The sequence below is a fragment of the Chiloscyllium plagiosum genome, chromosome 5 (genome assembly GCF_004010195.1).
Source record: "Chiloscyllium plagiosum isolate BGI_BamShark_2017 chromosome 5, ASM401019v2, whole genome shotgun sequence".
NCBI classification, from domain to species: Eukaryota; Metazoa; Chordata; class Chondrichthyes; order Orectolobiformes; family Hemiscylliidae; genus Chiloscyllium; species Chiloscyllium plagiosum.
This window is the reverse complement of record NC_057714.1, coordinates 87,610,073-87,634,938: the sequence shown is the minus strand read 5'-3', so window position 1 is coordinate 87,634,938 and position 24,866 is coordinate 87,610,073. Positions and strand designations below refer to the sequence as shown.

The 24,866-nt window shown below is 40.3% G+C and overlaps 1 protein-coding gene across 7 annotated transcripts in view; it reads right to left on the bottom strand.

The window, feature by feature from the left end:
• svila (supervillin a) overlaps positions 1–24,866 on the bottom strand; it is a 352,019-nt gene that overhangs the window by 134,217 nt on the left and 192,936 nt on the right. For 6 of the 7 annotated variants that reach the window (XM_043690576.1, XM_043690579.1, XM_043690578.1 and 3 more), the window contains one exon: positions 21,391–21,474. The exons of the other annotated variant lie outside the window; for it this stretch is intronic. In XM_043690576.1, coding sequence (XP_043546511.1) covers positions 21,391–21,474 — 84 coding nt within the window. The remainder of the gene's footprint in view (positions 1–21,390; positions 21,475–24,866) is intronic. 7 annotated transcript variants of the gene reach the window in all.

The window sequence follows — 24,866 nt, the reverse complement described above, 5'->3', positions numbered from 1 at the left end:
ACTCCACCCTGTAGAATCCCGCTCATCTCACCACATGCAGTTTCTGGAGCAACTTGCTACCGCCAGGCTATCCCAGAAATGACAGCATCCCTGTGCTAGCACTTTCTTAAAAAGCTTGATGTGCACTCGGATAAGCACCATCAATCTGGAACTGTCCTGCTATTGAGAGGTCCTAGTGGATGGGGAGACAAATATGCAGGACCTCCACTTCCCTTGACCAGCAGTGGAGGCTGACTCCAGACTATGCCAGCCTGGTCTAAGGGTGCAACCCAGATCACTGCAGTCTCAGTCATCTGGATAGAGGTTAATGTATCATTGGAAAATTGTTAGAATCCATTAAGAAAGTCATAACAAGGCTTTGGAAAATCAAAATATTATCCAGAATCAATATGGTTTTATGAAGAGCAAATCACGTTTACTAATTTGCTAAGGTTCTTTGAAGATGCAACAAGCAATATGAGTAGTGGGCATCCTGGAGTAGTAGTACACCTGGGCTTCCAGAAGGCATTTGATAAGGTGCCGCACAAAAGCTTAATACATGAAATAACATCACATTAGGTTAGGTGCAATTTATTAGCTTGGCTAGAGGATTGACTAACTAACAGAAAGCAGAGAATTTTGATGAATGGATCTACTAGTGTGGTGCCAAGGTTCTGGTCCTTGACCCCAACTATTTACAATCTATGTTCACGACTTGGATATAGGGATAGAAAGTTCTATAGCCAAATTTTCAGATAACACTAAAATAGGTGGGAAAGTAAGTTGCAATTTAGCAATAAGAAATTTACAAATTAGGTTAGACTAGGTGAATAGCATATATTCAGCAGATGAAGTTTAATGCGGTTACGTGTGAGGTTATCCACTTGGAAAAATAGAAAGGGAATTTATTATCTAAATGGAGAGAAACTTCAGAGTGCTTCAGTGCAGAGGGATCTGGGTGTTATATATAATCACAGAAAACTGGCATGCAGGTACAACAGATAATAAAGGAGGGCAAATGGAATTTTGGCATTTATTACTGAAGAAATAGTATCAACTGCACACGCATTATTGAGACTGCACCTGCAATTGTGTGTACAGCTTTGGTCTCCATACTTGGGGAGGGATGTCATCACATTGAAGGCAGATCAAAGAAGATTAATTCCAGAGATGAGGGGTTTGTCTTATGAAGTGTTTAAAAGAATGAGAGGAGATCTAATTGATGTGTATAAGATGCTAAAGGGGATTGACAAAGTAGATATAGTCCTGGAGATGTACAGCACAGAAACAAACCTTTTGGTCCAATTCGTCTATGCCAACCAGATATCCCAACCTAATCTAATCCCACCTGCCAGCACCCGACCGATATCCCTCCACTCCTTCTTATTCATATACCCATCCAAATGCCTTTTAAATGCTGCAATTGTACCAGCCTCTACCAATTCCTCTGGCAGCTCATTCAATATATGTACCACCCTCTGTGTGAACATAGAACATTACAGCACAGTACAGGCCCTTCGACCCTCGATGTTGCGCTGCCCTGTCATACTAATCTGAAGCCCATCCCACCTACACTATTCCATGTACGTCCATATGCCTGTCCAATGACGACTTAAATGCACCTTCACTTGGTGAATCTACTACCGTTGCAGGCAAAGCATTCCATACCCTTACTACTCTCGGAGTAAAGAAACTACCTCTGACATCTGTCTTATAACTATATCCCCTCACTTTAAAGTTTGTCCCCTCATGTTTGCCGTCCCCATACTTGGAAAAAGGCTCTCCCTGTCCACCCTATCTAACCCTCTGATTATCTTGTATGCCCCTTAGGTCTCTTTTATACCTTTCCCCTCTCACCCTAAACCTATGCCCTCTAGTTCTGGACTCCTCTACCCCAGGGAGAAGATTTTGTCTATTTATCCTATCATAATTTTATAAACCTGTATAAGGTCACCCCTCAGCCTCTGACCTCCAGAGAAAACAGCCCCAGCCTGTTCAGCGCCTCTCTACAGCTCAAACCCTCCAACCCTGGCAACATCTTTGTAAATCTTTTCTGAATCCTTTCAAGTTTCACAACATCTTTCCGATAGGAAGGAGATGTAGAAAGGATGTTTCTTCACATGGGGTAATCCAGAAAGAAGGGTCATAGTTTTAGGATAAAGGTGAGCAAATTTAAAGCAGATGAGAAGGAATTGTTTCTCTGAAAAGATCATGAATTTGTAGAATTCACTACGCCAGAGTATCGTGGATGCTAGGACATTGAGTAAATCTAAGGAGGAGACAGACAGTAATGAGTCGAAGGGTTTTGGAAAGCAGGCAGGAAAGTGGAGTTTAGGCAAGATGAGATCAGTCTCGATCGTATCAAACAGTGAAGCAGACTCAAGGTACAGAATTATCTACCCTGCTCCTAGTTCTTATGTTCAATGCCTTACTCTACTCCATCATTTAGATGCCATCATCTTCTCTCTGCTATTGTGTTCACCTCATGTCAAGGCCAACGCTGTACTACACACACTACATTCCTGAGGAAGGGCTTATGCCCGAAACATAGATTTTCCTGCTCCTTAGATGCTGCCTGACCTGCTATGCTTTTCCAGCACCACACTTTTCGAACCTGATCTCCAGCATTTGCTGTCCTCACTTTCTCGTACACATACTACTACCTGCAACATCTTTCCTCACTTGCTCTCAGCACCCTGACACCAACAACCCTACTATCCCTCAATACTGCCTAATTACACATCTCGGACACTCCCTACCTGCACCAAAAGTAACAGCTATACCACCCATTTTCATCTCCCTTAATACCTGTATCACAATTCCAGAGGAATACAGCCCACAGTTGGGCAGGAAGAGTCAAGATGGATAGATTGATATGATATTAAATGCCAAGGGGGGGTGGGGGGGAAATAGTTAAATTCTCTCTTGTTGAAGATGGTTAATTGTGAGGTGCAGCAACAAAGTGCAGAAACTCCTGTAAGTGGATCAGAATTGAGCTATGAAGGTTCTTAGGGACTGCATATCAGATACCAATATCAAAGTTGGTGCCCAGAAAAATTCAAGTCTGATGTTCAACATGGAGCCCCTATTGAGCAAATAGCAAGCTGAAGCTGTAGCTACCCAGTCTGACCTCCATGTCGAGAAATATCAACACCCAGCTTGTTCGGTGTATTTGATAAAGTAGGAAGCCTAATACTAATGAGGGGAGTTGTGCCATTGCTAAGACCTCTTAATTGGCTACTGACCACTGACTAGAAAGAAACTGATCTCGCTGTTTGGCAAACGCATACACGATGCAGTGGCTTGTGCCCAATGTCAAAGTAGGCCTACTTAGACTTCTTGCGCAATCCTGTTTTCCATAGCCCACATTGTTCAGCCCCTTATAAAATTTATCCCACATTTCTGTTTTTCTCACTGAAGTGGATATCTTCTTTTCTCCAGAAAGTACTCCATCTGATTAATTTTTGTCTCTTCACATCCACATGAACTGTATTAGCATCCTCTGCACAACTCATGCACCAGCTAGTTTTGTATCATGTGAAAACATAGAAATATTACATTTAATTCTCACGTACAAATAACTGATATAGATTGCAAGTGGCTGGAAGCCAAGCATTAATTGTTGCGATACCGCAAAAGCCACATCCTTCCATTCTGAAAATGACCCATTTATTCCTATGTCTTCTTTCACTCTCAATCCATGATAGCATAGTCACTCTAAACCCATGTGCCCCAGCTTTCTTTATCAACCTCTTGGTTGGATCCTGATCAAAAGCAGACTGAAACATCTAAATATACATCCTTCAGTTCCCCTTGGATAAGTCATTAGACTTTCAGTACTGTTCTAATACAGTACTGTCACTTTTCTAAAAAGCACTTTAGCTCAAATTATACCAAATCATATATGTTTATGGCTTTGTGTAGTACATGGTATTCCCAGATAGGCCAGCATTTTTTGCTAATCCTTACATGCTTGTGAAGATGGTGGTGGGCAACTTTCTGAATTGCTTCTGTCCTAGTTGGTGCAGGAATACTCACAGTGCTGTTAAAGGAGGAAATTGATGTTTTTGAGGCTTTTGCACCAGTAACACTGTAGGAATGGTGATGTAATTTCATGTTGAGCTGTTTATGACATGGGAGTGAATGCAGGTGGTGGTGTTCTGCTGAAGCAGCCTTGGTGAGTTGTTGGAGGGCAAGTTGCAGCTGGTAGGCTCCATGCATCCGAGACGAAGGAAGTGAAAGAGGAGGTTGGCTGCTGACTATTGTGAATCTTCTTCCTCAAAGGAATTGAGCTTCTTGAATGTTGTTGAAGCCGCACTAATTCAGACAAGGGGGGAGTATTCCATTACACTCCTGACCTTCGCCTTCTAAATGGTGGACAGGTTTTGGGAGTCAGGAGGTGATTTAGTTTCTGCAGAATTCCTAGCCTCTGACCTGCTGTTGTAGCCACAGTATTTAGACGGCTGGGCCAATTCGGTTTCTGGTCAATGGTAACCTCCAAGATGTTATTAATGGGGAATTCAGCAATTATGTCATTGAGTAACCCGGGGAGATGATTAGATATCCTTGTTGGAGATAATCAGTTGTGTGGTACAAATGTTACTTACTAGTCATCAGCTCAAGCCTGGATATGGTCCAGGAATTGCTGAAAATGGACATGGACTTCTTCAATATCATCATGAATGATGCTCAACATTGTTCACTGCTGATTACATATCCCCACATCTAACTTTATAATGGGATGATAGTTGTTGATCAAGCTGCTGAAGATGTTTGAATGTCAGACATTACCCTGAAGAACTCCTGCAGGAATGTCCTGGAGCTGAGATGACTGACCTCCAACAACCAAAACCATCTTCCTAAGTGCCAGTTTCTCGCAAAGTTTTCTCGATTCCCATCGACTCCAGTTTTTCTGGAGATCCTTGATGCTACTCTCTGTCAAATGCAGCTTTCATGTAAAGGGCAATCACTCTCACCTCAACTCTGGAATTCTCCGTATTCAGATCAAGGTTGTAATTACATGAGGAGCCGAGTTGCCTTTGCTGATCCTAAACTGGCTGTCAGTGAGCAGTTTATTGCTGATTTTAAGTGTCACTTGACAGCACAATCAACAAAAGCTTCTATCACTTTACCAATCAACAAGAGTGGGGAGTAGTTGACTGGATTGGTTTAGTCTTTTTGTGCACAGGACATAACTGGGCAATTTTCTATACTGTAAGGTAGATGCCCATGTTAGAACTGCATTGAGTAGCTTGGTTAGATACAAGGCTAGTTCTGGAGCATAAGCCTCCAGTACTTTGCTGGAATATACTTAGGGCCCACAGCCTTTGCAGCATCCAGTGCTTCCTGCTGTTTCTTGATAATCACGTGGAGTGAATCGGATCAGAGAAAATTGGTATCTGTGATACTGGGGACCTATTGAGGAGGCCGAAACTGGCCATTCACTCGGCACTTCTGGCTGAAGATTAATGGAAATGCTTCAGCCCTGTCAATTGCACTAACTGTTGGGTTAATTTATCATTTAGGATGGGAATATTTGTGGTGCCTCCCTCACCTCTTAGTCACTTATTTATTGACTAAGTCTTGAAGGCCATTATTAAACAGTATTGCATTGAACATGAAATTTAAAAAAGCAAGACCCACAATCTAAATGCACATCCAACATAAGAAGCTAATTCTTCAACTAAGACAACAACATCACACCTGATATTATAAAATTCACTCTTTAATAGATGATTGCACAATACTTGTTTTAACCATTGAATACAGTCATAGTGGGGTAGCAGAGGAGGTGGAATGTAGTCAGGTCAGGTTTCAAGACTAGTTAGGAGGCCTCGAGGGTCGTCAGGGGGGCAGCCAGTTCAGGTTGGGAGGGTAGTCAGGGGTTAGGTGCCACTTTTTGCCAGCTCAAGGGGTAATCAGGGGATTAGGAGGGGCAGTCAGGTTTGGGGTAAATGATGGGGAGTTGATGGTATAGTTACCCAGGTATCAAACTAGGTTTCAATTTATCGAAGACTGGGGAACTGTAAAGAAATAGAATTAGAATTAAAAGATAAATTGTATCAAACAGTCCTAAGTTTACAACTCCAACTCAGAGTTGGAAACGATCATGGGCAATTGCCCACCAAAAATCTACACATACCAGACAATTCCCACATAGCTCCATGCACCAAAGCTTCTACAGAATGCCACCATGCATCTTTAGTCATGTACTGGTCTCCATCAATCTGGAGACCAGAGGATTTAGGCCTTTATTTCATTTTGAAATACTAGGCAAGAAATTATCATTTAGGGTTAACAGCAGTCAAACAAAAGAGTCAATATCGGTAGTACAAAGTTTGACGGTTTAGGAGATAGCATAATTTCAGCCTGCATCCTTCTTTCTTTCTGGTTTTACAAATAGCTAAGTCTGAAGTTTAATCTGTAGAGTCAGCACCATGAGTCATGCTGGAAGAGTGCAGAGTAAAGATAACATAATGTAACTCTAGATTCTATCCAGACTAGGAGGGCAACGTCAATTCTTGCTATATCCCCTCAATTAACAATCACTTAATCACTGGATGTATGTTTGCTCGCTGAGCTGAAAGGTTCGTTTTCAGATGTTGTGTCACCATACTAGGTAATATCATCAACGAAATGCTGGTGTTATGTCCCACTTTTTATTTATGTGTTTAACAAATTGCCATTCCAAGACGTCGCAGTAGAACAAACAGTCAATCGGGAACTTCAAACCAGCGTCTACATGAAAACAACATATACACACTAAATACTGAACTACAGAGGCAATCATGCCAATGCCCACAAACAAAGCTGCATCAGAACATTATTTCAATGAGCCACCACACACTGCAGCACTGAGGAGCTATAAACAACAGAGGAAAATCACCTATAGAGCGTATTCAAAAAGAACGGCTACCCAATGAACACAGTCCTCCGATTTCTCAGCAACAAACCCAAACAAGCACACAAATGTGCTCAGAAACCCTAGCCACTCTCCCCTACATGAAAGATATCTTGGAAACAATTGCCGGTCTACTCAGACCTCTTGGCATCATGGTAACCCACCAACACACTAAAGCAGCAGCTAATGAACTTAAAAGACCTGATACAGACAATAAGCAAAACAAACGTCATTTACAAAATACCGTGCAAGGACTGTAACAAATACTACATTGGACAAACAGGCAGAATACTAGCCACCAGGATATATGAACATCAACGAGCTACAAAAAGACATGACCCTCTCTCACTAGTATCCTTACATACAGATGAGGAAGGATACCACTTTGACTCGAACAATTCTGAACAACCTGAGACACATACGAGAATTTCGAAGAGCATGGCATTCCAACTGGAACTCTAACAACAAACACATTGATTTGAACCCCATCTACCACTCTCTGAAAAAGAACAGGAAATGGTATCACCATGGAGTCATAGAGATGTACAGCATGGAAACAGACCCTTTGGTCCAACCCGTCCATGTCGACCAGATATCCCAACCCAATCTAGTCCCACCTGCCAGCACCCGGCCCCTATCCCTCCAAACCCTTCCTATTCATATACCCATCCAAATGCCTCTTAAATGTTGCAATTCTTCCAGCCTCCAACACATCCTCTGGCAGCTCATTCCATACACGTACCACCCTCTGCGAGAAAAAGTTGCCCCTTAGGTCTCTTTTATATCTTTCCCCTCTCACCCTAAACCTATGCCCTCTAGTTCGGGACTCCCCGATCCCAGGGAAAAGACTTTGTCTATTTATCCTATCCATACCCCTCATAAATTTTGTAAACCTCTATAAGGTCACCCCTCAGCCTCCGATGCTCCAGGGAAAACAGCCCCAGCCTGTTCAGACTCTCCCTGTAGCTCAGATCCTCCAACCTTAGCAACATCCTTGTAAATATTTTCTGAACCCTTTCAAGTTTCACAACATCTTTCTGATAGGAAGGAGACCAGAATTGCACACAATATTCCAACAGTGGCCTAACCAATGTCCTGTACAGCCGCAACATGACCTCCTAACACCTGTACTCAATACTCTGACCAATAAAGGAAAGCATACCAAACGCCTTCTTCGCTATCCTATCTACCTGCGACTCCACTTTCAAGGAGCTATGAACATGCACTCGAAGGTCTCTTTGTTCAGCAACACTCCCTAGGACCTTACCATTAAGGGTAAAAGTCCTGCCAAGATTTGCTTTCCCAAGATGCAGGACCTCGCATTTATCTGAATTAAACTCCATCTGCCACTTCTCAGCCCATTGGCCCATCTGGTCCAGATCCTATTGTAATCGGAGGTAACCCTCTTCGCTGTCCACTACACCTCCAATTTTGGTGTCATCTGCAAACTTACTAACTGTACCTCTTATGCTCGCATCCAAATCATTTATGTAAATGACAAAAAGTAGAGGGCCTAGCACCGATCCTTGTGGCACTCCACTAGTCACAGGCCTCCAGTCTGAGAAACAACCCTCCACCAGCACCCTCTGTCTTCTACCTTTGAGCCAGTTCTGTATCCAAATGGCTAGTTCTCCCTGTATTCCATGAGGTCTAACCTTGCTAACCAGTCTCCCATGGGCAAGACAGGAAATGACATCACCAACCCAAGGAAACCTAAACACATAAATAGAAAGTGGGACATAACACCAGCGCTTCACCGGAGGCTCATTGATGTTGTTCCCTAGTATGGTGACAAAACGTCTGAAAAAACAAATCTTGCAGCTCAGCGAGCAAACTTACATACAGAACCTCAACCAGAGCTACAAATCTTCTCAAAACTAGCTAATACTTAATCACTTTAAATATTTGTATCCACTGACATTAATTATCTATAATAAAATAGCCACTATAATACATATTTTTGATAGTCTTGAAGTATTCAAACCTTGCTCTGCAAATTTAAAATTATAATTATTTGGTTTGCATTACTTTAGCACAAAAACCTCACTGAACTATAATATGTACAATAACTGCATAATAGTAAACGAGGTTTAGGATTCCTATTGTAAATTACTTCATTTTTATGACTGGGGAAGGGTGAAGTGAGAAGGAAAAAAGATCATTAAAAGGGACGGTAGTCAGGGATTGGTGGAGCTAGTTATCAGCCCACGGGCTGATCAGGGGGTCATTCATTTACAAGTATTTAGCCTTCTGCCTTCCACATCAACAGAATTTAAACAAACAATCCATAATTTAACAGAATATGGTTATTAATAGTATAACATAGTCACATCATTTACACCAAATGATATTAGCATAATAAGAGTCCCAATATATTGTTGAAAAACATGGGCCATCATTAGCAGGAATTTACTCAAGCAAGTAAATCTCTCTGTACCTTCCCTTTTCATGTACTTCCCATGCTTTTTATTTAGATGGCTGGTTCATCTCATCTGCCTGTCAAGTACTGGCACAGATCATTCTCAATAAACAAAAGAATCTTAGAATTTAGTTCACATTAGACAAGAAGTAGAAGAAGATAAACTGTTACATAATTTATATGAGAGTTTAAACAGTAAGAAAGATTGGAACTCGATTGAAGTTATTGAATTTAAAGTCAGAACCTCATATTGGCTAGGATATTCAAGATAACACTCAAAGTTAATTTTTAAAAAATGCATAATCTTTGGAAAGTATAGTGGTGATTTTGCCAGGTTCTGATGGTGACCACAATTCTGTGACTTTCACCTTGGTTATGGAGAGAGATAGGTGCGTGCAACAGGGTAGGTTTTACAATTGGGGGAAGGGTAATTACGATGCTGTAAGACAGGATCTGAGGAGCATAAGTTGGGAGCATAGGCTGTCGGGGAAGGATGTCGTGGAAATGTGGAACTTTTTCAAGGAACAGATAAGACGTGTCCTTGATATGTATGTACCGGTCAGGCAGGAAAGAAATGGTCGTGTGAGGGAACCTTGGTTGACGAAGGAGGTTGCATGTCTTGTAAAGAGGAAGAAGGAGGCTTACATAAGGTTGAGGGTTCAGACAGAGCAGTGGAGGGATACAGGATAGCCAGAAGGGACCTGAAGAAAGGGATTAGGAGAGCCAAGAGAGGGCATGAAAAATCTCTGGCGGATAGGATCAAGGATAACCCAAAGGCATCTTATGCGTATGTGAGAAACATGAGAATGACAAGAACGAGGGTAGGTCCAATCAAGGACAGTAGTGGGAGACTGTGTATTGAGTCGGAAGAGATAAGTGAGGTCTTGAATGAGTACTTTTCTTCAGTATTTACGAATGAGAGGAACCATATTGTTGAAGAGGAGAGTGTGAAACGGACTGGTAAGCTAGAGGAGATACATGTTAGGAAGGAAGATGTGTTAGACATTTTGAACAACTTGAGGATAGACAAGACCCCTGGGCCTGACGGGATATATCCTAGGATTATGTGGGAAGCAAGAGAGGAAATTGCAGTACCGCTGGCAATGATCTTCTCGTCTTCACTGGCAAAGGGGGTGGTACCAGGGGACTGGAGAGTGACGAATGTTGTGCCCCTGTTCAAAGTTGAAGTCAGAGAGTGGTGGTAGATGGTAAATATTCAGCCTGGAGCCCAGTTACAAGTGGAGTTCCGCAGGGATCAGTTCTGGGTCCTCTGCTGTTTGTAATTTTTATTAATGATTTGGAAAAAGGAGTCGAAGGGTGGATCAGTAAAATTGCAGATGATACGAGGATTGGTGGAGTTGTGGATAGTGAGGAGGGCTGTTGTCGGCTGCAGAGGGACTTAGATATGATGCAGAGCTGGGCTGAGGAGTGGCAGATGGAGTTCAGCCCTGCCAAGTGTGAGGTTGTCCATTTTGGAAGAACAAATAAGAATGCGGAATTCAGGGTTAATGGTAGGGTTCTTAGTCAGGTGGAGGAACAGAGGGATCTTGGGGTCTATGTACATAGATCTTTGAAGGTTGCCACTCAGGTGGATAGAGTTTGTAAGAAGGCCTATGGAGTATTATCGTTCATTAGCAGAGGGATTGAAGTGATGTTGCAACTGTACAGGACTTTGGTTAGGCCGCATTTGGAGTACTGTGTGCAGTTCTGGTCGCTTCACTTTAGGAAAGATGTGGAAGCTTTGGAGAGGGTGCAGAGAAGATTTACCAGGATGTTGCCTGGAATGGAGAATTGGTCGTACGGGGATAGGTTGAGAGTGCTAGGCCTTTTATCATTGGGACGGAGAAGGATGAGGGGTGACTTGATAGTGGTTTATAAGATGATCAGAGGAATAGATAGAGTAGAGAGTCAGAAACTTTTTCCCGGGTACAACAGAGTGTTACAAGGGGACATAAATTTAAGGTGAAGGGTGGAAGGTATAGGGGAGATGTCAGGGGTGGGTTCTTTACCCAGAGAGTGGTGGGGGCATGGAATGCGCTGCCTGTGGGAGTGGTAGAGTCAGAATCTTTGGTGACCTTTAAGCGGCAATTGGATAGGTACATGGATGGGTGCTTAAGCTAGGACAAATGTTCGGCACAACATCGTGGGCCAAAGGGCCTGTTCTGTGCTGTATTGTTCTACGTTCTATGTTCTTGGAAGTCTTCTCTGATGAACCTATGGTGGACTTCAGAGGTGCATGGAGAACTGAACGGTGTGAATATTGTACCACAAGTTACAAAGTGGCAGAGATTGAGACAAAAACAAAGTTTTAAACCAAAATCTCACTCCATGTGCTAACCTTTCCAGAAACATCAAAAATGTGTGGGAAATAGTGCACTATAGAAAAGTTGTGGAAAATCACTTTTAACAGAAGTACTGAGATTGCCATTAAAAAAACAGCACATTTTTAAATTTAAACAACAACAACAAAAAAGGACAGCTTTGAAACAAAGATACCAAACTTTAAAGTCCAAAACAGAAGAAAAAACAATGAAAGTAGGAGAAACATGCAGAACAAATTAAGTCAAGGGCATCAAGGGCAAAACAGTGCAACCAAACTCAGGAAAGATCAGTTTAGCAAGAGATCTTCAATCTGGATCTGCTTTGCTCTTGGGTTCCTGGTCAAGAATGGGTATAATGATCAATGTGGGTTTATAAAGTGGCAAAAAAGAAAACGGAAAAATTGAAAAACTCTACTCAGAAGAACATCCCATGAAATCTATGTTAGTGAGTCCAGAAATAGGAGCCATTTTTTTAACTGAGAGGATTGTTACTGACAAATCCTGTCGGCAATTCAGTAATCTGCTTTAATCACTGAACAGTAGAATGTTTAACTCACTACCATATGGATTGACTAAAGCAAGTATGAAAAGGTGCATTCAAATCTAAACTGGAAAAGTAGATGAAGGAGAAAAGAAATGGAACGATACATAGATGGGTTAGACAAAGGCTTGGTTGGGACATAACCACCAGTATGTACTTGTGGTGCAAATAGCTGTACTGTAAGTGATTACTAGAGGGGGAAGGGGTTGCCACTGTGCATAGAAATGCATTTAAACTCATAAATACAAAGCTTTTTCTTCCCAGCTATTGAAAAATTGGTCAAATTTTAAATTTTGAAATATTCTGGCGGTGCTCTATACAGCATTGCAAATGGAGAGAAAGAAAGTGGAATGTGGCCAAGTAGCACAGACTACATCTCAAAGTGCAGATTTCTTGCTGGATTTGGCATGAAGTTCTGTCTGTATAAGGTTTAACACAGGGGTGGTGTCTGCTATTGAGGCCTCTGGTGTTTAATCAGATTTTTGCTGAAATATTCATTACAAATAATTCTGTATCATTATGTTAATTAACTTGGGTTACTCGGATTACTCAAGTGGCACAATATGGACATAGATTTTGATCTCCAATTTTCTACACAGCTGTCACTCTGAGTTGCTTTACGTGTCCTATTACCTTTTTTCTGAAACAGATGGAGGAAAGTGCAGCATCATAGATAACAAATTTTGCTAATCTCTGCAACTTTTCATGCAACAGTATAACTTCCAATCAGAATTTACACAGCAAATTTATAAACATTGAGCAAATACTTTTTTTTAATAATAAAGTAGCTTCCAACGTGGCAAAATGTTTCACAACCCCTGTTCCAGGAAAGAACCAGAAACAAAACAGCTCTAAATATTGCAAATGTGTCAAACAAACAAAAATATTAATCATACAAAAACAGCACTAAAGGAGTTTAATATCATTATGAAAAAACAGCTTGTAACATTTTTCAGTTCTGCTAATATAGCCTCTAGAAGAGATTTTCCACATTGTGGAGAAGTTAGATTCCCTACTGACGTACAGTCTTCACTCCTGGAATGTGGTTCACGCTACATAAATATGCAGTCAACCAAATCAATATTTTATTGGATAGTGTCAATCAATCTACAAGGTCTCACCCAGCCCTAAACTGTACAGAGGCTTTGATTTTGATGTTTTTTGGTCTCCTTATCTGAGGAAGGATGCTCTTGCTATGGAAGGAGTGTAACAAAGGTTTACCAGACTGATTCCTGAGATGGCAAGACTGACATATGAAGTGAGACTGGACTTTGTTAGGGCTTTTCTCACTGGAGTTTAGAAGAATTAATGCAAGAATGCAGAATTCTATGAAATTCTAACAGGACTAGGCAGCGTAGATGCAGAAAGGATGTTCCCAATGATCAGCGAGTCCAGAACCAGGGGACCAGGGATATGGGATAGGGCATTAAAAACTGAGATGAGAAGAAATTCCATCAACCAGAGAGTGGGGAGTCTGTAGAATTCTCTGCCACAGAAAGCAGTTGAGGCCAAAATATCAAATGTTTGAGAAGTTGGTAGAAATAATTTTTAGGGCAAAAGATATCAAAGGGTATAGGAAGAAAGCAGGAACAGGGAACAGGGTACTGAATTGGATGATCAGTCATGATCATTCTGAATGGCAGAGCCAGCTAAAAGAGCTGAATTGCCCACTCCTGCCCTATTTGTCATATTTTATTATCAGGCCTTGGGGATTTATCAACTTTCAGTCCCATTACTTTCTCTAGTGCTTTTTGTTTACCAATAGTAGTCTCCTTCAATTCCTCCTTCCCATCAGACCCTTGCTTCTCCATCACTTCTAAAAATATTACCAGTCTTCTGTAAAGATAGGAGAAAAGTAAATGTTTACTTTCAGAGTGCAAGAGTGCTACATTTGTTTTGACTAGTCCTTTTCTTTGACATACTTATAGAAACTCTTACAGTCCTTACAGTTTTTTTGTGCATACTTTACTCTTGCCCTCTTAATCAACCTATGGGTTTTCATTTGTTGAATCCTTAACTGCTCCAAGTCCTTAGGCTTGCTGCCTTTTCCAGCACCTTTATATAACTCTTCTTTGAATGACTACAATCCTTAAGTTCTTTTATGAGCTATGTTTGCGCCACTTTTCTTGTTGTGTACTTTTACCTTAAAGAAATATTTTGGAGACTATGCTGCCAAAGATGGCTCTCTGATTACTGAAGGCAGTCATCTCAGCCATAGGAAATCACTGCAGGAGTTCCTCAAGGTTGTGTCTTGGGCCCAACCAGCTTCAGTTGTTTCATTAATGGCTTTGACTCCATCGTAAGGTCAGAAGTGGGATGTTCATTGATGATTGCACAATGTTCAGCACCGTTCATGACGCTTCAGATACTGAAGCAGTCCATGTCCAAATGCAGGAAGATCTAGACAATATCCAGGCTTGGGCTGATAAATGCCAAGTAACACTTCTGCCAAACAATGACAGCTAAAAGAAAACAGATTGCCCCTTTGTGTTCAACATTAATATCACTGAATGTCCCACGATCAACATCCTGTAGGGGGCTACCATTGACCAGAAACTGCACTGGACCAGACATTCAAATACTCTGGTTACAACAGCAAGTCAGAGGTTTAGAATTCTAAAAAAAGTAACCCACATCCTGAATCCCCAATATCTGTTCACCACTTATAATATACAAGTTAGGAGTGTGAGGGAATAACATCCTCTTGCCCAGACGACTGAAGCTCCAACAACACTCAAGAAGTTTGATGCCATTCAGGACAAAGTGGCTTGTTTGACTGGTGCTCCTCCATCTCCTTCACCATTCACTCCCTTCAGCACTGAATTATAGTGGCTACAGTGTGTACCATCTACTGCACTACAGTAAATCAGAGACTTTTTCAAAACCCCTTCCAAATCCACAGCCTCTATCTTCAGCAGGAGGGCAACAGATTTATGGATCAAAATCCAGGGACTTCCTTCTAAACAGCACTGTTGGTAGCCTTACACACCAGGGACAGTAGCAGTTCAACACTATCATCCATAGGGTGACTAGGAAGAGTCAATAAATGCTGGCCTATCCAGTGACACCTACTTCCCATAAACTTCTCATGTTAGTTCAACAGCACTCACTATTAATACCTACCATTGACACTAGTTTTCATCTCTACCTTTCCTCCATCATGGGCACTCTCTTTGGCTACTGTTCTGTGCACCATTTGTTCACTTGTTTCTCCACCCTCTTTGTCAACAGCATAAAGACCATTATTTTCCAGCCCCTTTCAGTGTTGAAGATGACACATTGGATTCGAAATGTTAACTTTTCTCTCCACAAATATTCCAGATCTGTTGAGTTTGCCCAGCACTTTGTTTTTATTGCTCATCATTTGTTAGTCTTTTGTTCACTATCCCAATTCTTGGTTGAAGCTGCCGTTAGTGAATCTAAGCAACAACAATTTGAGAGAAAAAGCAATGTTTCAAAACTGGCCGTGATAAACTATCTGTAAGAGATTTTAGGAAATCTGCAGATGTTGATGGTAAGAGTCCATGTCTCCCTTTATTATGCAGCAAGCTCAGGATAAATGTTACTGAGGTTGCTATAGCATGAATTCTCATTAAATACTGCAGTATTTTACTTTTGGGATGAGAGAAACTTTATCAATTCAGATTTTTCTCTCTTTGATGTTTCAGAAAAGTCAATTTTTCTGAACCCTTCACCTATTGTACTTAATTTCACACAGGAATTCAAATCAAATCCTTGAACAGTCTGCTGACTGCGTTGTATAATAGATTATTCGCCACATTCACTATAGCTGTAAAGGCTCATTGATTTGATGGTTAAAAATGGAAGATAATCACTCAGCCTTAGCTTAGACAACCTCAACAATGTGGTGGTTTTCAGAGGCAATATGAAACATGTTTAGAAGACACCACCTTTTTGTTTGTACAAAGTTACTCCCCCACTTACCGTTATCAAAACCAGAGACTAAGTAAGTGCTCCAGATGTCAATTAAATAGGCAAGATCTTTATCACAACCTAGGACTACTGCTGACAATATCAAAAAATGGAATAACTGAGGTAACACACAAAAGGAAAGGGCTTGGGTGTGCACCAGAATATAGCAAGGAGGTTAACAAAATATTGTCCAAGTCTAGTTTCTTGATTAGACAATTGAGTGAATTAATTTGTTGACATTGTTGAATGCATAGAATTTACTGTGTGTTGATATGCAAAGAATTCATCAGTGGGTTGTCTGGTTTTCACCTTTCAGTGAAAAAGTGCATAGATAAATACTTAAGAAAAAGCTTCAGCTGTCTGTACAAACACATTTATTCTAAATTTCATGCATGTCTCCTTTACATTTGGGCTAACTGGTTCAATATATCATAATGATGGAACACATTCGTCTTAATTGTGTCAGTAATGGAAGCAGTCACTTTAAAAAAGTCCTTTTCAAGGCAGGTGGAGGCAGAAATTGTTTGAGTTTCTGATCCAGGCTACGTGTGTGGCCAAGAGCAGGAAAGGTCTTTGCTGGTCCAGGGCAAACACTGCTGGTTTTCCTGACTCATACGGGATTTTTGATGACAGAAAGAAACAGTAGCCTAGGCATTCTATGGCAAAAATGTGGCTAAATGACAACTTCTGCAATCCTTAAATCGGGATTTCAAATTAACATTGGAAGGAAATTTTTAAAATCCCCTACTGGTACATTTGATTCTCAGAGAAGTTAAGATGGTATGTGGTGCAAGCCTAAACATGTTTACCTCAAATGACTGCTCGCAAGATCACGCCATTTATCTATCCATTTCTTAACACTTTTCAATTATTCACGCTCTCAAATATCTATCCAATTCTCCTTTGATTTTTATTTAACCTGGTCCATTAACTTCCTGGGCTGCTCTGGTGTGAAATACTTAAAAATGTCTTTGCTGCACATTCTAAAATTTGAAACAGGTGTAGTCTCAAGCACATTATCACAGTTGAAATTTAATATTCCCTTACATTTGTGAATACATATAGGCAGGACATGTAATAAAAATATTGCTAATAAAGCAGTGCTGTTAAAATTCAACAGAACATTTGCACCCCTGGCTGCTGACATAAAGCACCTTATATCTCATCAATATCAAGGCAGTCCTTTTTTTCCACTGCCTAACTATAACTGTACACAGTACTCTAGATACCTTGATGAAACCTATCACTTTCCAACATGCTTGTTGCAGATCCAGAGGATAGAATTAGCTTTTTTACTGCTGACACATAGAGCTGTATTGAGCCGCTGCTTTACACAAACTATCCATAATTACCCTTAAAATCCTCTAGTGTAATGTCTCATGGACCACTTGATTTATATTCACGGTTTATTATGCCTGCTCCAGTCTCATTAATCTCTATTTTTCCACAATAAGTGCCAAGTGCAATTCATCAGTTACCATTCTAACCTATTCAGATCCCTGTGCACTTACTTGATGTTATCCCCTGAAGCTACAATCACCAAGCTAGAAAAAAGCAGAATTGCATGCAAATAAATGCTTTTCCTGCTTTTCAATGAGATAGAGAGGGACTTCCAATCAGATTTGCTGACAGCTCTGTAGTTTGAACAGTGCTAGAAAAGATTTCAGACTACTGTAGAGATTATAAAAATCCTAAAGAAGAAATGACCCCACTGGGTTCTGGCTGGGTTTCCAGCCAGACTGAAAGGAAGAATAGGGTGGATGGTGTTGGAGAGGCCATAGGTAGGCATGGTTTAATAGGCAGACGGCACAATTTTGGCAGCACAGGGGGTCCCCAAAGTACGTACACAGCAGCCCACTGAGTCAAAGATGCAGTGCTGCTCAGCTTGATGTCCCCACACTGCCCCTCCTCCCCTTCCACACTGATCTGAAATTGTGATGGGGCAGATTGAGGCCCTTATGAAGCAGTTACTGCTCCTTTATGGGCTAAGGGCAGACACACCAACTCCTTACCCAAGCTCTGGCCTTGTAATGTGGGTATGGATGCGTCAGCGACAGGTTAGCCACCCAAGAAATGTGGTCAAAAAATTCAGCCCATGTTTCCTGAATACTTTAATCTTTGCATCCTTCTTTCCTTGTGATAGATACCCCTTTGTACAATTGTGTTGATTTTCCTCATCTGCACAACTATCCAAAGATGGCTCCAAAACACTCTGAGTCGTTCTTGCAGTGAAGCTGACATGTACTGAAACGGCCAACCAACAGCCTCTTGTGCTCTAATAATTGTGCTCTAGTGGGCGGCACGGTGGCACAGTGGTTAGCACTGCTGCCTCATATTTTTGATCAAGCTGCTCAGACATGTTATGACATACCACTGGAGCAGGTGAGACCTGAAACCAGAGGTAAGAAAACTACCACAGTACCAAAAGGCTCATGTCAAATTTCCCTTATATGATTACAATGTGCCTGATCTAATCAATTTTCTTCACCCAGGTGGCTCATGACAGATGCCAATAACTATTTTCCTTTTTACTTCATCTCTCCATGACTAAGGGATTGCACCTTATCAATATCTGAACCAGATCCATATGAGTTTAAGCGTAATTTTCCTTCAAATAAAACACCAGACCTTTCCCAATAAGACTTTTCTGCCTGTGAAGTAATGTGCCCTATTGGAGGATGATTTACACATATTAATATCCTTTTTCTCTTCAAAATAGCAATGGGTGCTGGGTTACTTTTGTGGAGGCGTTTAATACTTAACTTGGTCAGTCTTTCCAGATCCATGACTTTAAACCATCATGGGCCAGAAATCAGATAATTGCAAGGCCTACTGGAGTGTTCATGGAAATTTGTTAATACTGTGGGGGTTCACATCCAAAAAGAGACCATTAACTGGACAAGTCTCATAATCATATAATTTCAAATGAATCACATTGTTTTAAACACCAAGAAGATATGCCCAACTTACTCAACCTCTCAGAATCATGGCCTCATATAAAAATCTTTTCATATCTGGAATCAATTTGGTGAACCCTGTTGGACTGCTTCCAATGCCAATATATCTTTCCTTAGGTAAGGGAACCAAAGCTATTTACAGTATCCCAGGTGTAGTTTGATTAGTGCCTCAACATTTTAGCAAGATCTTCCTATTTTTATGATCCATTCTCTTTGAAATTAGGACCAATGTTAATTTTGATTTTCCATTATCCATTAAGCTTAAAAACTTGTTTTTTTATGGTTTATGCAGGAGGACCCAAAATGCTTCTTGCTGCAGTTTTCTGCTACAATTCCTCATTTAAATGATATTCAGCTGTTCTATTCTTTGTGGGATAAGCTTATATTTTTTGCACATTATATCCCATGTGTCAAGCTTTTGTCCACCCTTTTAAATTGTCTCTATTATTCTGCATCTTCACTACTTGCCTTTTCAACTATTTTGATGCCACCCTCAAACTTGCTGACACTACATTCACTTCCACCATCCAACTCATTAATATACATACATTTCAAATAATTGTGGCTGCAGCATTGATCCCGAAGGCATTCCGTTAGTTACAACTTGTTATCTAATTCTGTCTTTTATTAGTTAGCAAATCCTCTAACCATACTAATATATTACCCCCAACGTTATGTAACCTTATCTTATTAATCATGATTCAGAGATGCCGGTGTTGGACTGGGGTGTACAAAGTTAAAAATCACACAACACCAGGTTATAGTCCAACAGGTTTAATTGGAAGCACACTAGCTTTCAGAGTGACAATCACCTGATGAAGTAGCTTTATGGGAAGTACCTTATCAAACACCTTTTGGAAAGCCAAATATTCAACATTGATCGGTTCCCTTTGATCTATCCTACTTGTTATTAACTCAAAAGAACTCTAATACAAGACAATGAGGGGCAACATCTCTACAGGGGGTGGTTTGCACATGGAATGAACTTCCCGAGGAAGTGGTGGAAGTTGTACAGTTACAATGTTTAAAAGACGTTTGGATGAGTACATGAATGGGAAAGATTTGGAAGGATATGGGCCAGGAGCAAGCAGGTGGGACTTGTTTAGTTTGGGATTATGTTCGACATAGACTGGTTTGACTGAAGGGTCTCTGTTTCCATGCTGCATGCCTCTATGACTTGTCAGGTATAATTTCCCCTTCATGAAGGATTCTTGGAAGATTACAAATCAGTGCATCCCCTATTTTGTAAAATCCTTGGATACATCCAATCAGGTCTAGGGAATATATCGGCCATTAGCCCCGTTAGTTTTCCTAGTACTTGTTCTCTAATGATAATTAGTGTCTTGCTCAAAAGTTTTTGGGATCAGTTCAGAGGAGACCTGACTGAAATCAGATGCAAATACAACATCTCCTAGAAGGGTGTGTGTTCAGGACAGTTAAAGGAATAAATTACCTCTGGGGGAGAGAGTTTACTTTGTGAAACATCCATGCTAGGAGAATTTGGTTAGTAAGATGCAGATCATTAAAAGACTGACAAAGTTTAAGATTGCAACTATGTGAATATTGCAGGGTAAAGGCCTCACACGATAGGAACTGAGAGAAAGTAGTCAAGTCAAGTCAATGGATTGGACAGGGATGGAATACACCTCTGGATTTCTGTTTCAATGTTAAAACCAAACCTGCAGCCTTGTGTGCTTCTTTGTTAGTGTGAGGCCACCAGGTTAAATTTTTAAAAAATGTTCTATCAAGCCAAATTTCATATTGAATCTGACTTATCCACTAGCCACATCATCTGGAATCATAACACTAATCAAAATGATTAGTTAACAGAAATCAGATCAATTTCATTATTTGCAAACAAACACTATATTAATAACAATGCAACATTTCAGTTCAGATTTGTGTTTTTAAGTTTAAAAAATACATATAAGACTATTGTTTGAGCAGTTTCTCCATTGGCCCTGTGATCAACTCTTACTTACACTAGTATCCAAAGACAACAATGGATTTCACAGTAATAATAACAAGGGAGAGTTCTTTGAATGATTAGTGAGTGACAAGAAATATAACACAATCTTGTGTTATTTGAAGTCCAAGTAAGGATTAGTTAAGCACACTCAAAATCCAACTCATTAATAATGGAGATACACAAAAGCGATCAGTGAGTTTAGTGTGTAAAGTTTCAAGATGGATCATTCTACCAGGAAAGCTATGAGTCCAACATAAAACGCTGGCCAATATAGGGATAGACAATGATCAAATGAGCAATGTGGAAAACACGTAAATTAGGTAATTAGGAATGATCTGAAAATGACAATAAAAGCCATGTTCCACAGTACCTGGAAGGCCAGTTGATAAGAGAAGGTGTCTCGCCATTGGAATCTCTTTGTAGAAACCATTCATTCTTTACTTTCACTGCATTGCTATATGAAAATATAGCAGAGACAGCTAGAATCAATTTGCTGTAACAATTCCATACCTAAGGATTCCACACCCTACAGGCATTTTCTTCTTTGGGTATTATTACTAGCATGAAGTTACCAAAACTTAAGAGATTTCTTATACATTTTTCAACAAGGTTATAAATATTTTTTAAAAACTTCTGTAAGAGTACACCTGACACAGGGTTCTTCTGTTATTTTTATTCATTCATGGGATGTTGGCATCACTGACAGGCCAATATTTATCAGGCGAAAGTGAGGACTGCAGATGCTGGAGATTAGAGTGGTGCCCGATAAAGGCCTCCCGCCCGAAACATCAATTTTCCTGCTCCTCGGATGCTGCCTGACCTGCTGTGCATTTCCAGCACCACTCTAATCCTGAGGCCAACATTTATTGCCCATCCTTACTTGCCCAGAGGGCAGATAAGAGTCAACCACCATCACTGAGTCTGGAATCACAGGTAGGCCAGACCGGATAAATATGGCAGTTTGCTTCTCAATAGGACATTAATGAACCAGATAGGTTTATTCCCCAACAATCAACAATGGATTCATGGTTATCATTAGACTCTTTATTCCAGATTTCTTCCGACTGAATTCAAATTCCACCATCTGCCAGGGTGGGATTCGAAACCAGGTCTCTAGAACATTATCTGGGTCTCTAGATTAACAGTCCAATAAAATTAATACAGGTACGCAATCCTTTATCCGAAAAGCTCCTAAATCAAAAGATTTTCATGAGGTGTTTTTCTGTATAACAACGTTGTTTGGCGTGCAAACAGGTGATCCAACTCCACACCCACTCAACCCAAGTCACTCACATGTAATGTAGCGACGTGGCCCAGCACTGGTAGACGTCAACTATGTCTCAGCGATGATACTAGTTAAGCGTGGGTCTGCGGTTTGCTCAATTTTTTTTATTTCACTGTGAAAATATAATTCTTTCTGAAATCCAAAAAACAACTGACCCCAAGGATTTCGGATGAAGGATTGTGTACCTGTACCACTAGGCCATGGCCTCCCCCCAAGAGGTAAAAGCCAGCGCAGACACAGTAACTTAACCCTGCCAAAAATCTCCTTTTCTCTCCAAATATTTTACCTCAACTGTTCTGAACTTGGATCGTTGGAACTAGATCATTAATTTTGCTTTCTCTCCACAGATACTGCCAGATGTACTGAATTTTTCTAGCAATTTCTGCCTTTGTTTCTGATTTCCAGCATTTGTATTGCTTTGGCTTTTTGCTCAACTGCCTGGGGTGAGTTGCTGCAGGTACCTGCAGCTCTCTAATGGCTCAGTAAAGTTGTCATTTTTCATGTGCAAGATAGACAGTGAAACAGGTTTATTGATCAATGGCCATCATAAACTGTTTGATTTGCATGTACACACAACATGCATATAAGCCGTTAAATACTAAACTATCTAAAAGCCTGCGAAAATCCATGAATATCAGCAGCAGTTATTCCAAAAAATAGAATTTTCAGATTAAAATTGAAACTACTTTCATCACAATATGCATGGGGGTTAGAAAAGTGCTTGAATAGATTACTGATTGACATCTTTTAGACTGTCAACGACCTGAGGTTGATGTAATTATTTTGGATGTGGTCTATATGAGTTATATAAATAGATTTTAAAAAATGAGATAAAGTTACACACTTTGTCAACTGTCTAAATTAAGTCGATGTATATTTTGCACCTGTAGAAACATCCAGCTCCATTATGTTGGCTGCCCCCACAAAAAATTGACTTGCATACTTCAATTTCTCACTACAAACATATGGTGAGCTACACTTTTGATGTTCCAAGTTCTGAGCAACTTTCACATCTTGAGGCCACAATTTGAAGCCAAATTCTTCATCCTTAGAGGAGTCATTCTAGGTTATTTAGGCACACCCCCATCAATGCAACCTCATGTGGACATTTTAGTATCTTTGGTATCCAATTCTGTCCACTTTTGAACCCACATTCTTATGTTAGCAACCATCAGAGTGGGTGGGTGCCTGGAATACGTTGCCGGCAGAGGTGATAGACGCTGGCACGATATTGTCATTTAAGACATATCTAGACATATACATGAATGGGCAGGGAGCAGAGGGATACAGATCCTTAGAAAATAGGTGATAGGTTTAGATGGAGGATCTGGATTGGTGCAGGCTTGGAGGGCTGAAGGGCCCATTCCTGTGCTGTAATTTTCTTTGTTCTTCCTTTGTTCTTTTGATGTTCAGTTAATGAATATCTAAGCTCTGTAATTCTCTTCCTGAATCTCTACTCTTCACCTCCCTCTCTGCTATCATACACTCTGTAAAATCTACCTCTGATAGCTCCTTATTGCGCTAAGGTTAATGTCAAATTTTGTTTGACATACACTCCTATGAAGTGCTTTTGGTGTTTTATAACATTAAACTTTGCTATGGAATCACAAGTTGTTGTTGCTGTTGTAGTATCCAACTAGCTGTCTTAGTCTGCTTCCAAACACCTCCTTTGACTATTCCTAAGAATAGTCCCTAAGGACTGGCAAGAAAGTCTTCTGCTTGTCCTGTTTGCTGTGGGAAAGGTGCATGCAGGTCAGGATCAGCAGGAGGTGTCACAGGGAGGTACAGGAAGTTCTTATAATGTAACACTACAGCATCTGGGAGAACAAAATTGTACGGCAATGCATGCCTTCAAAATTAAATAGCTTGCTGAACCCCAAACAAAATCTTAATAAAAGACATTAGTTTTAGAAAGTCAGCACTGATGATGGACATCACTGTATTAAATTTTTGGGGTAAATTACTGCACGCCATAGTAATAACAAGATGTTAAATTTCCCTATAATCAGCTAAAAACACACTAAACCTAACTTTATAAATACCCCTATTTTAACTTGATATGCACAGTCCCAAAGTCAAAAATATGAATGTCAAAACTAATTTATTCATGCATATAGCCTCTTCAAAAATCAATGTTTGTCACATTTAGCTACTTTCCTCATTCTCTACCAAGCCATTTTCCTGTGATTAACATATAAATCTGCAATAATTTATGTATATACTTTTAAAAAAAAAACCTTATCGTTTTATCAACTATCATAGCGAAGGTTATTTATTTCTCAATTGTAAACTAAACTTTGCTTTGCATCTGACTGGATTGTATTTTGCCCATGAAGAGAAAAAGGTTAAGCTTATTTTTGTTGCATTGTATAGGCATTTCTAGTGGCTACGATATATGAAGTAAGGTAGTTGCTTATGTCTACTAACATGGCTGTTTCTGTTCACAGTCAAAATTCACAAGAGAAAATTATACAAGCCTTGAAACCATAACACATATAACATAACATTATAGTTTGGGATTGACAGTAGTAAAAGATGCAACTTGTATTTTCAAACACCTA